This window comes from Dendrobates tinctorius, unplaced genomic scaffold (assembly GCF_039654945.1).
Source record: "Dendrobates tinctorius isolate UK_male_01 unplaced genomic scaffold, ASM3965494v1 ptg000083l, whole genome shotgun sequence".
Taxonomy (NCBI): domain Eukaryota; kingdom Metazoa; phylum Chordata; class Amphibia; order Anura; family Dendrobatidae; genus Dendrobates; species Dendrobates tinctorius.
Window position 1 is genome coordinate 390,021 of NW_027361751.1, and position 12,957 is coordinate 402,977.

At 44.0% G+C, this 12,957-nt stretch overlaps 1 protein-coding gene across 2 annotated transcripts in view; it reads left to right on the top strand.

Annotated features, from left to right (window-relative positions):
• MARVELD2 (MARVEL domain containing 2) overlaps positions 1-11,633 on the top strand; it is a 75,337-nt gene extending 63,704 nt beyond the window's left edge. For both annotated transcript variants that reach the window (XM_073584025.1, XM_073584026.1), the window contains exons 6-7: positions 6,213-6,263; positions 10,950-11,633. In XM_073584025.1, coding sequence (XP_073440126.1) covers positions 6,213-6,263; positions 10,950-11,069 — 171 coding nt within the window. In that variant the 3' untranslated portion in view covers positions 11,070-11,633. The remainder of the gene's footprint in view (positions 1-6,212; positions 6,264-10,949) is intronic.
• The last annotated feature ends 1,324 nt before the right edge of the window (positions 11,634-12,957 follow it).

Consider the following 12,957-nt stretch of genomic DNA (forward strand, 5'->3'; position numbering starts at 1 on the left):
CGGCCTCCGATGATACACACTGACAGGAGATAATCGTTCCCTCAGTGTATCACTGGGAGTTCACCGAAGTTCATGCTCTCACTTACGGCACCGCTGCGTGAAAATTTTCTCACGCAGTGGTGCCACAAGTGAGAGCACCGGATCTGATGAGGTGATGAACTCTGGTGAACTCTCATGGTGGCGCAGTAATACACTGGGGGAGTGATCACCTCCTGTCAGTGTATCGCCGGAAGCCAGGTAGAGTGGTCACATCTGTTCTACACATGTGAGATTGTCCCATGACAATCATTATGAAATGGACTACAGCAGAAAGGTAAGTATACGTTGGTTTATTATTTTATTTTTGTTGCAGGAGACGAGGGTGTCGGGGATTAAGTGTTTGGTGAGTATGTATTGTGTATATAATGATGTAAAAAAAATTTTTTTTTTGTTTAACAATTTATCTCTCCCATCATTGGCTCATGCTGTAACTCATATGTGACAGCAGATATATTCGGATGGGAGTAGTAGTCCCATCAGACGACGCCTGGGTGTACACACCCACCCGCGTGCCTATTCTCCGCCCACACACACTTCCTCCTTCTGACATCAATTCCTTTCTGCAGCGTTTTTAGCACACAAATCTGCAGTAAATCCGCAAACCTTTTTACACCTGTGGTTTGGCTGTGGATTTGACTGACTCCATGTAAGTCAATGGGTACAGAAACGCTGCAGATCTGCAAAAACAATTGACATGTTGCAGAAAATAAAACACTGCAAATAAGGAGGGAATTTTCCGCAACATGTGCACACCAATTCTGGATTCCCATTGATTAACATTGCTTGAGCAATCCTTTGCAGATTTTGTGCAATTCCGCGTAGAAAAAACTCTGCGGATCCACAGCAAATCCGCAACTTGTGCTCATAACCTAAAGCTTTGTAGCTCTTCAGAGTAAATCCTACCAGGCAGCAATCACACAGTCAGTATCTGATTCCTGTTCTCGTGGTTCGTGCAGCATTATTCTGATGACCGGTTCCCTTTAACTATAAGAGCACACATAGTAATTTTGTTTAGTAACCTATGTTGTGTGAAAACTTTAAATTAGCTGTCTAGGGCTTTCATATTGATGACCTAACTGTAGTAGTATGGTATAACATTGGTGAGGGTCCGACACCCGGCACTCCCACCTATTAGCTGCTATCTGCTCTGGTAGTGGCTGGATGTTTGGCGTGCAATACCGCAGCTCCATACGTTTAGTGGCTACCTTCAAGCACTGATGTTTGTCTCCCATTCAAGTGTTCATGTGTGAGTCTATGACAACGACTTTAACTTTAAAATAAATGTTATGTCTCATCAGTTCATTCTCTCCTACCCTCTCTTATAATCACGAGGGTAAAGCCACATCAACGCCTCTTTGCCATGACCATGATGTAATTCAGTTTTACAAACCAGAAGTAGCCACTGCCAGGTGACTGCCGGCTTCTTTCCCCTGCTGTAACTGCTGATTGCTGGGGCACCTTGCTTTACAATTGAATTCTTGGGAAACAATACATATGTTATACAGAGCTCCACCCTGCCAGCAATATATAAATAGTAATGTATTAATCATAGTGGGAACATTGTAAAGATTTTCCTTGGAGTTACATCATCTCTGAGCAGAGGCAGGGTGACGAGGCCTACAGTATCTGGTAATACCGCCTGCAATATGGAAAAAGTATGCACGTGATATCTCACTGTGATTGTGATATCGTCAGGAACGATGGATGTACGAGGGTGCACAACATTTTACCAGTCCAGTACACTGTAATACGTGTTCTATCAGGACAATCCAGAAGATCGTTTCCAGCTGTTTTGTCACGTGTGACAATAAGGTGTAATCACTATATAGGGAGTGTGATATTTACCAGCGCCAGATTACACCTCAGCATGTAATATGCATCTGCCCACACTACAGCAGCTGACTAATTGCTGTTTCTACTAATAACATCAATTCCAGAGCTCCACCCATTTCTATGTAATGCTTCTGATGTCGGCTATTAGGACAGGACTTAGTATTTGAAACAAAGACGTAAACCTTTTTATTTTTTTAACACAGCAACATCCATAAAAAATCAGGAAGAAACCCAATATACCACGAGTATCATTGATATAGATGCCAAATGGCTTAGACATAGGGCCAGATTATATCATTGAGACTCACATTTTTATATTAAGATTCACATTTTGTCCGCCAGTCTTGATGAGGGGTATCCTGGAGTAAGAGGCGCACGCCTCTCAATGAATTGACCACATCCTAAAAGTGTATTACTCCACCACCAGAAATGTTACTCTTTTAAGGACTGATGCAAGTTACACCACAACTTTTGATGAATTTGCCAAGCCCTGTCCCATTCCAGCTCTGCTCACTTTGACAGAGCTGGTTCAACCTGTTGCACAAACACCAACAGTCACCAAATATGAAGGTACAAAACAAAAAAAGGGGGAATAATGCCTCACCGTGTGAATTATGTGTAGCCTCCAATACTGCAGTTAGGGTCCGAAGTCATTTTGACCACTGGATAAATAGACGAAAAAAGTGGATCCACCTACTGGATTGCAATAAAACAAACCTCCTTTATTTCACATCATTAAAAAATAGTCCAGACAAGTTAAAAACAGGATGATATTCAGACGTGTTCCTGGCATGTGGGTCGCCCCTCACACCCAGGGCAGCGGGGTACTCGGTACCGGGCCGGTGTCAGGGGGATGTGTCACAGCAGCGGTGACCCGGTCTGTGGCCCTGGGCGCCCAATATCAATAGCGGTGATGTTAATAGTATAGTTTATATGGATAGTTCATGACGCCACCCGTGGTGTTTGGCAAGTAAGATGTTGAGCCAACGCTGCATGCAGATCCACTGGGACTGATGGTGTGGTGCAGCAAAGATGGTGTAGCTCCCCACAGGTGGAGCTGTAGTCCCAGGGAAGTGTAGGTGCAATGGATGAGGAGATGCAAAACAGAAGCCGCGGAGACACCATCACATGTTTCTCAACGCAAGCAATGACCAGCCAGGTCTTTCCCCGGGAAGGAACAACCACGGGAAGGGCAGTCTCCAATGAAGGAAACCACCTATGCCAAAACATGGTATCCATCCACAGACAGCTGTTTCGGGGTATTGCCCCTCATCAGTGTGGAGTAGGAAACTGGCTGGTAGGAACAATGCCTAGTAAGACTGTGAAAAATGAGGATGAATGAACTCATGGAGATCAACATCCAACACTGCGGAGACACCATCACGTGTTTCTCAACGCAGTGACCAGCCAGGATACCATGTTTTGGCATAGGTGGTTTCCTTCATTGGAGACTGCCCTTCCCGTGGTTGTTCCTTCCCGGGGAAAGACCTGGCTGGTCATTGCTTGCGTTGAGAAACATGTGATGGTGTCTCCGTGGCTTCTGTTTTGCATGTTTTGCATATTTCCCATAAGGGATGGGGGCAGTGCTCTAGAATCACTGCGTTGAGAAACACGTGATGGTGTCTCCGCAGTGTTGGATGTTGATCTCCATGAGGTCATTCATCCTCATTTTTCACAGTCTTTTACTAGGCATTGTTCCTACCAGCCAGTTTCCTACTCCACACTGATGAGGGGCAATACCCCGAAACAGCTGTCTGTGGATGGATACCATGTTTTGGCATAGGTGGTTTCCTTCATTGGAGACTGCCCTTCCCGTGGTTGTTCCTTCCCGTGGAAAGACCTGGCTGGTCATTGCTTGCGTTGAGAAACATGTGATGGTGTCTCCGCGGCTTCTGTTTTGCATGTTTTGCATATTTCCCATAAGGGATGGGGGCAGTGCTCTAGAATCACTGCGTTGAGAAACACGTGATGGTGTCTCCGCAGTGTTGGATGTTGATCTCCATGAGTTCATTCATCCTCATTTTTCACAATGGATGAGGAGAGGCGCAGAATGGTATAGATGCTGGTACCCAATGTAGCGGTGCTGAAGGTGTTAGCGACGAATGAATGGAGGACACCAGGGCTTGTAGTTTCAAAGCTTTACTCACAGTTCGTGGTACCCACTGGTGCCCGCCTCCGTGCCGTGTCCTCCGGGGTAGAGACTCAACCTCCCGGGCAACCTCTCAGGGTTCTCCTCTCCAACACTCCGCCAACATGTGCCTTTCCTGAACAACTCCTCTATTGCGCCTTTTAGTGTGGAGAACTCCAGTACCGTAGTTCTCTGGAATTCCTCCTGTCAGATATTCCTAGAACCTCACTTGTATGACAGACAGCTGTAGCCTCTATCGGGGACTCCTCTCAGAGTCCTGGCTCGCAAATCGGTTGCTGTTGTGTCCCAAGTCTTGGATGGGAGTAGTGCATTTACAGCCAACTACTCCACCGATGTCTGCTGCAGAACCGTAAGTGTCCATACAACCTCGGGGACCGGGCCCCGGCCTTGCGCTGAGAACCTATAGGCAGGGTTCCTCTTCCAACCCACAACTCCTCTCTGTTCGCCGCGCTGTTCCTTCTCCCTCTTATGGAAGCTTAGGTTGCAGGTCTACGTCTTTCTCCTTGTCTTCTCTTTCCCGTGCCAGCTGGCTCAGATCACTGAGGCAGCTGCAGCACTCTTTCTAAACTGAACTCAAACTGAACTCAAAACTAACTTCAGAACTGAACTCCTCTCGCCTGACTTCCCGTCAGACTGACCTTCTTCTCTGGGACTCACCCCAGACTGACCTACTATCCTCAACTTTCCCTCTCTTTTATACTAACTCCACCCACCTCCCAGCACATCTTGTGTTACGAAGCAGGGTTCCACGAAGGGTGCTCTGCTACACCCATCCTGAAGCTGCTAGGCGGACCTACTGAACTATCCTGTGTGTGGGATGCAGGTGTTGGAGTGTGGAAAGGAGTTCCCAACTTACCTAGTTGATGGGGCACTACACCTTAGGAAAAGGTGCAGTACCTCTGTGGCGACTGGGCCTCAGGGGCGCCACATATGCATATTCTACGACTAAGGGCTTCGGCCAGAAATGCGTCAGTCATCCTGTTTTTAGCTTGTCTGTACAATTTTTTTCTTTATGTGAATTAAAGGAGAAGTTTTTTATTCAATCCAGTTGGTGGATCCACTTTTTTCGTCCAAACATGAGGGTGTTTTATTCATGAATTGGGCCATTGTGTTTTTTTTTTTTTTTTTATTCTAGCTATCATATTGATCGTATGTAAAGTAATTAGCCATTTACAGACTAGATCTCCTATGTTCCTAAATGATCACTAGGTTATCCTTGACAAACTGATCATCACAAATGCGCTCTACAAGTTGTATACACCACAACTTGTCTTCTATGGATGCTATTATATTATTTTATAGTGAAATCTCTCTATACAACATTTTAAATACACACCTAAATACATGAAGCGAATACTACAAGGGTAAAATGCTGAAAAAAAGTGCAAATCTCTTATGTGAGCCCACCGCTGTTCGCCCGATACGGCGACTAACGGGGGTCCCGCCGCCACCAAAACGTGACGGACAGCGGACCCTGTGTCACCACTATGTCACAATCCCACCACTGACACCGGTGTATCAGCGGACGGAGGGGCGAGACACCCTGCCGGCACACGGCTATCACAGGGACAGTGGGGGCTTATCTTAGTTATCCCACCACTGGCACCATGTGACCAAAAACATATCCAGCAAGCTAATCTCGCTCTAAAAATTTGCCGCCGGGGGGTTATTTTGGGTGCCCCACCGCTGCTATCAATCTTCTAAGTACTGCGGGGATTTATGTATATCCCACTTTCTCAGTTCCACTTTGGAATTCGCAGCTCTCCGGCGCCCCCCGGGGCGGCACAGTGGCCGTCCTGCGTTCGAATCCCACCAAGGACAACATCTGCAAGGAGTTTGTATGTTCTCCCCGTGTTTGCGTGGGTTTCCTCCGGGCACTCCGGTTTCCTCCCACATTCTAAAAACATACTAATAGGGAATTTAGATTGTGAGCCCCATCGGGGACAGTGGTGATAATGTGTGCAAACTGTAAAGCACTGCGGAATATGTTAGCGCTATATAAAAATAAAGATTATTATTATTATTATTATTATTCACGCAAAATAACTAGAATTCCAAAGTTGCGTTTGTATATTTCCATATTTCGCACTTATACAATGGAATCTTTTTATTAAATGCCAGGTATGCAACCTAAACTTTCTGTTTATAAGGGGTGGTGTACTAAAATTCGTGTTTTTCTTACTTTTTCCAGGAATATGAACGAATTTCCAAGGTTCTGCAGGAATATCAGAAGAAAAAGAACGTGAGTATATTCAGTGCACATAGAATCATAGTGACGAGAAGAGATTCTGGTCTCTTCATTCATCTGCTAAACTGAACATAGAGAAACATAATTTTACAGCACTTTAATCATTTGTCGTATTTTAATTCTATAATAACTGAATTGCAACTAAGCCATTCTAACCTCGTTTTATGACTTCCCGACTGGGCACTTTTCCTTTTTTGTGCCTATGCTCCCTTTGAATGGAATCTGTCAGAAACATTACCCCTGCACAAGCCAAGGTAGTGCAGAATAGGGCAGTGTGAAACTTTTGTCAAATATCTCTCATGAAGTCAATCCAATGCGCTGAAATTTGACTTTTTTTTTATTTTTTTATTTTTTTTCTGTATGTAAAATGTATCCCTCTCAATATTTTACCCAGCCCTGTGCACGACCTCTGCTTACCCGAGAATACTATTACTGACAGGTTCCCTTTCTTGAAGGCAGTTATACTAATCTGAATACAGCGTGCTTTCCTTTTCTGTTTTTTTTCTGGACTGATGTGACTGGTGCGGTAGCGGGATGGGCTACTGGGATACGAGTTAGGGGTGGTAATTATTGCTCAACTGAGTCCTATACTCTGCTCTTAGGCCTGACTATGATTTATCCAGACCTGCCCTGAGAAATCGTATTTGTCCACCCAGCTTAAAAGTAGCAATCTCCAACAACAATATGTTACTGGCTGTAATGCAGAAATATACTGTGGTTGGCTAGAAAATAGCACATGTATAATATTTCAAGGGATGGTCCACTACTCAGACAACGCCTTCTCAATCCCTATGTATTCCCCTTGATAACCCCTTCATGACCAAGCCTATTTTGACCTTAATGACCAGGCCATTTTTTGCAATTCTGACCAGTGTCTCTTTATGAGGTAATAACTCAGGAACGCTTCAACAGATCATAGCAATTCTGAGACTGTTTTTTCGTGACATATTGGGCTTCATGTTAGTAGTAAATTTAGGTCGATAATTTTTGCGTTTATTTGTGAAAAAATCAGAAATTTGGCAAAAATTTAGAAAATTTCGCAATTTTCAAATTTTGAATTTTTATTCTGTTAAACCAGAGAGTTATGTGACACAAAGTGGTTACTAAAATAACATTTCCCACATGTCTACTTTACATCAGCACAATTTTGGAAACAAAATTTTTTTTTTGTTAGGAAGTTATAAGGGTTAAAAGTTGACCAGTGATTTCTCATTTTTACAACAAAATTTACAAAACCATTTTTTTAGGGACCACCTCACATTTGAAGTCATTTTGAGGGGTCTATAGGGCAGAAAATACCCAAAAGTGACACCATTCTAAAAACTGCACCCCTCAAACTACTCAAAACTACATTCAGGAAGATTATTAACCCTTCAGGTGTTTCACAGGAACTAAAGCAACATGGAAGGAAAAAATGGACATTTTAATTTTTCCAACAAAAATTATTTTCTTTTAGCATCAATTTTTTCATTTTCACATGGGCAACAGGATAAAATGGATCCTAAAATTTGTTGGGCAATTTCTCCTGAGTACACCGGTACCTCATGTGTGATTATAAACCACTGTTTCGGCTCACGGCAGGGCTCAGAAGGGAAGGAGCGCCATTTGACTTTTTGAATGGAAAACATGCTGGAATATTAAGCGGTTGCCATGTCGCATTTGGAGAGCCCCTGTGTGCCTAAACATTGGAGATCCCCCACAAGTGACCCCATTTTGGACACTAGACCCCCCAAGGAACTTATCTACATGCATAGTGATCACTTTGAACCCCCATGTGCTTCACAAATTGGTCGGTAAAAAAAAAAATACTTTTTTTCACAAAAATTTTCTTTTAGCCTCAGTTTTTTCATTTTCACATGGGCAACAGGATAAATTGAATGCTAAAATTTGTTGGGCAATTTCTCCTGAGCGCACAGATACCTCATATGTGGTAATAAACCACTGTTTGGGCGCACAGCAGGGTCCGGAAGGAAGGAGCGCTATTTGACTTTTTGAATGGAAAATTAGCTCCAATCGTTATCGGACACCATGTCGCGTTTGGAGAGCCCGTGTGTGCCTAAACGGTGAAAACCCCCCACAAGTGACACCGTTTTGGAAAATAGACCCCTTATGGAACTTATCTAGATGTGTAGTGAGCACTTTGAACCCCTAAGTGCTTCACAAAAGTTTATAACGCAGTGCCGTGAAAATAAAAAAAAATTTTTTCCTCAAAAAATTATTTTTTAGTGCGCAATTTTTTATTTTCACAAGGGTACCAGGATAAATTGGACCCCAAAAGTTGTTGTCCAGTTTGTTCGGAGTACGCTGGTACCCCATATGTGGGGGGGGGGGGAACACTGTTTGGGCACACGTCGGGGCTCGGAAGAGAAGTAGTGACATTATGAAATGCTGACTTTGATGGAATGGTCTGCGGGTGTCCTATTACATTTGCAGAGCCCCTGGTGTGCCTAAACTGTGGAACCCCCCCACAAGTGACCCCATTTTGGAAACTAGACCCCCCCAAGGAACTTATCTAGATGTGTGGTGAGCTCTTTGAACCCCCAAGTGCTTTACAGAAGTTTATAACGCAAAGCTGTGAAAATAAAAAATCATTTTCTTTCCTCAAAAAAATCATTTTTTAGCTCGCAAATTTTTATTTTCACAAGGGTAACAGGAGAAATTGGACCCCAAAAGTTGTTGTCCAGTTTGTCCTGAGTATGCTGGTACCCCATATATGGGGGGAACCATTGTTTGGGCGCGCGTAAGGGCTCAGAATGGAAGTAGTGACGTTTTGAAATGCAGACTTTGATGGAAAGGTCTGCGGTCGTCGTTATGTTTGCAGAGCCCCTGATGTGCCTAAACAGTAAAAAAAAAACCCACAAGTGACCCCATTTTGGAAACTAGACCTTCCAAGGAACTTATCTAGATGTCTGGTGAGCACTTTGAACCCCCAAGTGCTTCACAGAAGTTTATAACGCAGAGACGTGAAAAAAAAAAATCATTTTTTTTTTCCACAAAAATAATTTTTTAGCCCCCAATTTTTTATTTTCCCAAGGGTAGCAGGAGAAATTAGACCCCAAAAGTTGTTGTGCAATTTTTCCTGAGTACGCTGATACCCCATATGTTGGGGTAAACCACTGTTTGGGCACATGTCGGGGCTTGGAAGGGAGGGAGCACCGTTTGACTTTTTTTGGAACGCAAAATCGGCTGGAATCAATGGTTGCACCATGTCACGTTTGGAGACCCCCTGATGTGCCTAAACAGTGGAAACCCCTCAATTCTAACTCCAACCCTAACCACAGCCCTAACCCCAACACATCCCTAACCCTAATCCCAACACACCCCTAACCCTAATTCCAACCCTAACCCTAATTCCAACCCTAACCCTAATTCCAACCCTACTTCCAACCCTAACCCTAATGGAAAAATAAAAATAATTTCTTTATTTTATTTGTTCCTGCCTATGGGGGTGATAAAGGGGGGGTTTATTTACTTTTCATTATATTTTTATCACACTGAGAGTTTATCACAGTGATCAAAATGAATTAATGAATCTGCATCCGGCGGGCGCACTGCGCATATGCCCGCCATTTTCCAAGATGGCGGCGCCCATGAAGCAGGACGGCGGGACACCGGGAGCCGGAGAGGGACATCGGAGGTACATCGGAGGTACAGGGGGGTGAGGGGGGGTCGGAAGGTGGGGGAGCGGAGAGAAGGGGGAGGGGAGTGGATGTGCTGCCGTCAGTCGGTATCGGGGGGCCGATCGGCCCCGTGAGTCGTGGGGGAGGGGGGGTCGGATCTGGGTCTCCAGCCATGTCCGATGCTACTGCAGCATCGGCCATGGCTGGATTGTAATATTTCATCAATTTTCATTGATGAAATTTTACTATCGCTCTGATTGGCTGTTTCACTTTTAACAGCCAATCACAGCGATCGTAGCCACATGGGGATGAAGCCACACCCCCTTTGGTGAAGAACAAAGCCCCCTGTATCTGCGGGTTGGGTGACCTTGTAGTAACCCGACCCGCAGGGGGGCTTTAAAGTCATGACGCCACATAGGCGTCACTGGTCGGATTGGCACAGGTTTTCATGATGCCTATGTGGCGTCATTGGTCGGGAAGGGGTTAAATAACACCTATACTTGTCTCTGTTGCCGGCACGGATCGTGCAGTGTCGGCACTGGCTCTTCCAGGGATTGCGTGACATTGTTAGACTCTCCCAGGAATAACGTGACATTATGTCACATGATCCCTTCAGCCAATCAGTGGCTGCTTCACTCTTCCCTCCTTGGGACCTAACTGACATTTGGAGGAGGTGAGAGAGTGGCCGCAGCTCTCACTTCCTCCTGACTGACTGCATGTAACGCAAGACGAGAGATCCAGTGCCGTTACTGCTGGAACAGCGCCTGCATCGGAGGTGAGGTAAAGCTGCTTTTATTTTACTTGGAGGAAATTAGTGATTGAGAAGGTGTTGTCCCAGTAGTGGACAATCCCTTTAAATAGCGTTGAATGGAACTATATTTATCTTTTCCAACAATATCAGTTGGACATTAGACTACGTCTTCTTTCTCAACACAAAATGAACTTTGAGCATCCAGCCTGTTTTAATGTTGGCTGTTTAACACTGGTCTTTGTACAATATGTGAATGATTGTGCCGTAACGGTGAAATGCAGGCTAACTAATACATTTGTTTCTTAATAGGATCCTACATTTTTGGAGAAAAAGGAGCGCTGCGAGTATCTGAAGAACAAGCTCTCTCACATTAAGCAGAGAATTCAGGAGTATGACAAGGTCATGACCTGGAATGATGGATTTAATTAGCATTTGGGAAGAGTAATTTTTGCAAATGGCGTCATGACACTTTTCTCTCGTTTGAGTTGTGGCTTTTTTTTTTTTTTTTAAACAAAAGTCACTATTCAGTGCAGGAACTATCACACAACCAACACCAAAGATGGACGATGACACCTTAAATTATAATGGGATCCATTAGGTTCTGTCTCAGTGACAGCAAGAATAGTCAAATGTGAGCGGACATCTGTCTTCTTTAATCGTTGCAGAATATTTTACATATTGTACATAATATTTTATTGTGAAAATGTTTAGAAGCTACTTATATGGAAGCCTGTGTACATCCATTTATAAATAGTACTTATGTGGGCAATGATGTAATTAAAAAAAAAATATTTTGTATTTTTTTTCTTTTTTCATAGTTTTTAATTATCTGTAATTAACGTTTTGCAGCTGTGACCAATTAGTGGGAACACTTGTCATTTCATTTACCTATTTCTGGGGCATACTTTGTAATAATGAGACGTAATCTCTACAGATAAGTGATGTAATATTTTTTTCATTTTACAAATAAAATGTCTATAGTTTCCTTTTTTATTGCTGGCATGGTTTATTTTTATACCTAAAATTCGATCTATTATATTACAAACTTGATAATTTTGTTAGATACTTCACCTCTGCTTTGCCAGAGAATTTCCTACCCTTTCTATCTAGGTAGATTTTTTATTTATTTATTTATTTTTTAAAATTTTCATGGATAGGTATTAGGGTGTGTGCACACGCTGCGGATTCTGCTGTGGTTCCGCAGTGGATTTGGCCGCTGCGGGTCCGCAGCAGTTTTTGCTGCGGTGTACAGTACCATTATTCCCTATCTGCACCCACAGTGCAGATGGTGCGGATTTTTCCGCACAGTTTTTCTGCGGTTTTGAAACTGCAGAAAGAATTGACATGTCAGTTCTTTCTGCGGATTCCGCTACGGTTTGCCATCTCCTCCATTGAGGAGATGAAAAACTGCAGAGCAATCCGCGGGTAAAACCGCAGGTCTTTTGACCTGCAGATTTACCTGCGGACTTTACAAAATCCGTGCGGCCAAATCCGCACTAAAATCCGCAGTGTGTGCACGTACCCTTAGGCTGCGTTCACACGTTGCAGTTTTATCGCGTTTTCGCGGCGGTTTTTAACGTGTGATTTTGCCACGAAAACGCAAAAAAAAGCATCCCATGCAATCCTATGGGATTCCGCAATGCTGTGCTAATGCTGCGGAATTTCCCGCGGCGGAAACGCATCGCGGAAAAATACGCAGCATGCTCATTAATTTGCGGAATCGCGGCGATCCCGCCCACGTAGGAATGCATTGTTCTGCTTACTTTCCGAATGTGGCTGTCCCCACCATGCGAAAAGTAAGCAGAACATTTGCGGATGGTACCCACGGTCCGGAGGAGAGGAGACTGTCCTCCGGGCTCTGGGTACCATATCCCTGTAAAAAATAGAATTAAAATAAAAAAATTGGGTTATATTCACCTTCTGCGATGTCCCTCGCAGCGTCCCCAGGCTTCAGCGATACTACACGCGGCAGCTCCCGTTCACAGAAATGCATCGTGAGACCACGACGTCATCAAAGGTAATTTCGCAATGCATCACTGGGAACGGGACCTGCATAGGCAGCCTCAATAGTAAAAAGTTGGTCACACAAGTCAAACACTATGTTTGACGAGTGTGACCAACCTGTCAATCAGTTTTCCAAGCTGTGCTATAGATCGCTTGGAAAATGCTAGCATTCTGCAAGCTAATTACACTTGCAAATCGCTAGTTTTTCTGTGGGAAAATCGTGGCAATTAAAAATGTGATTTTCCCGCGGAATGGAATTCCAGAATTCGTGCGGTAACTTCCGCGGGAGTTCCGCTACGTGTGAACATAGCCT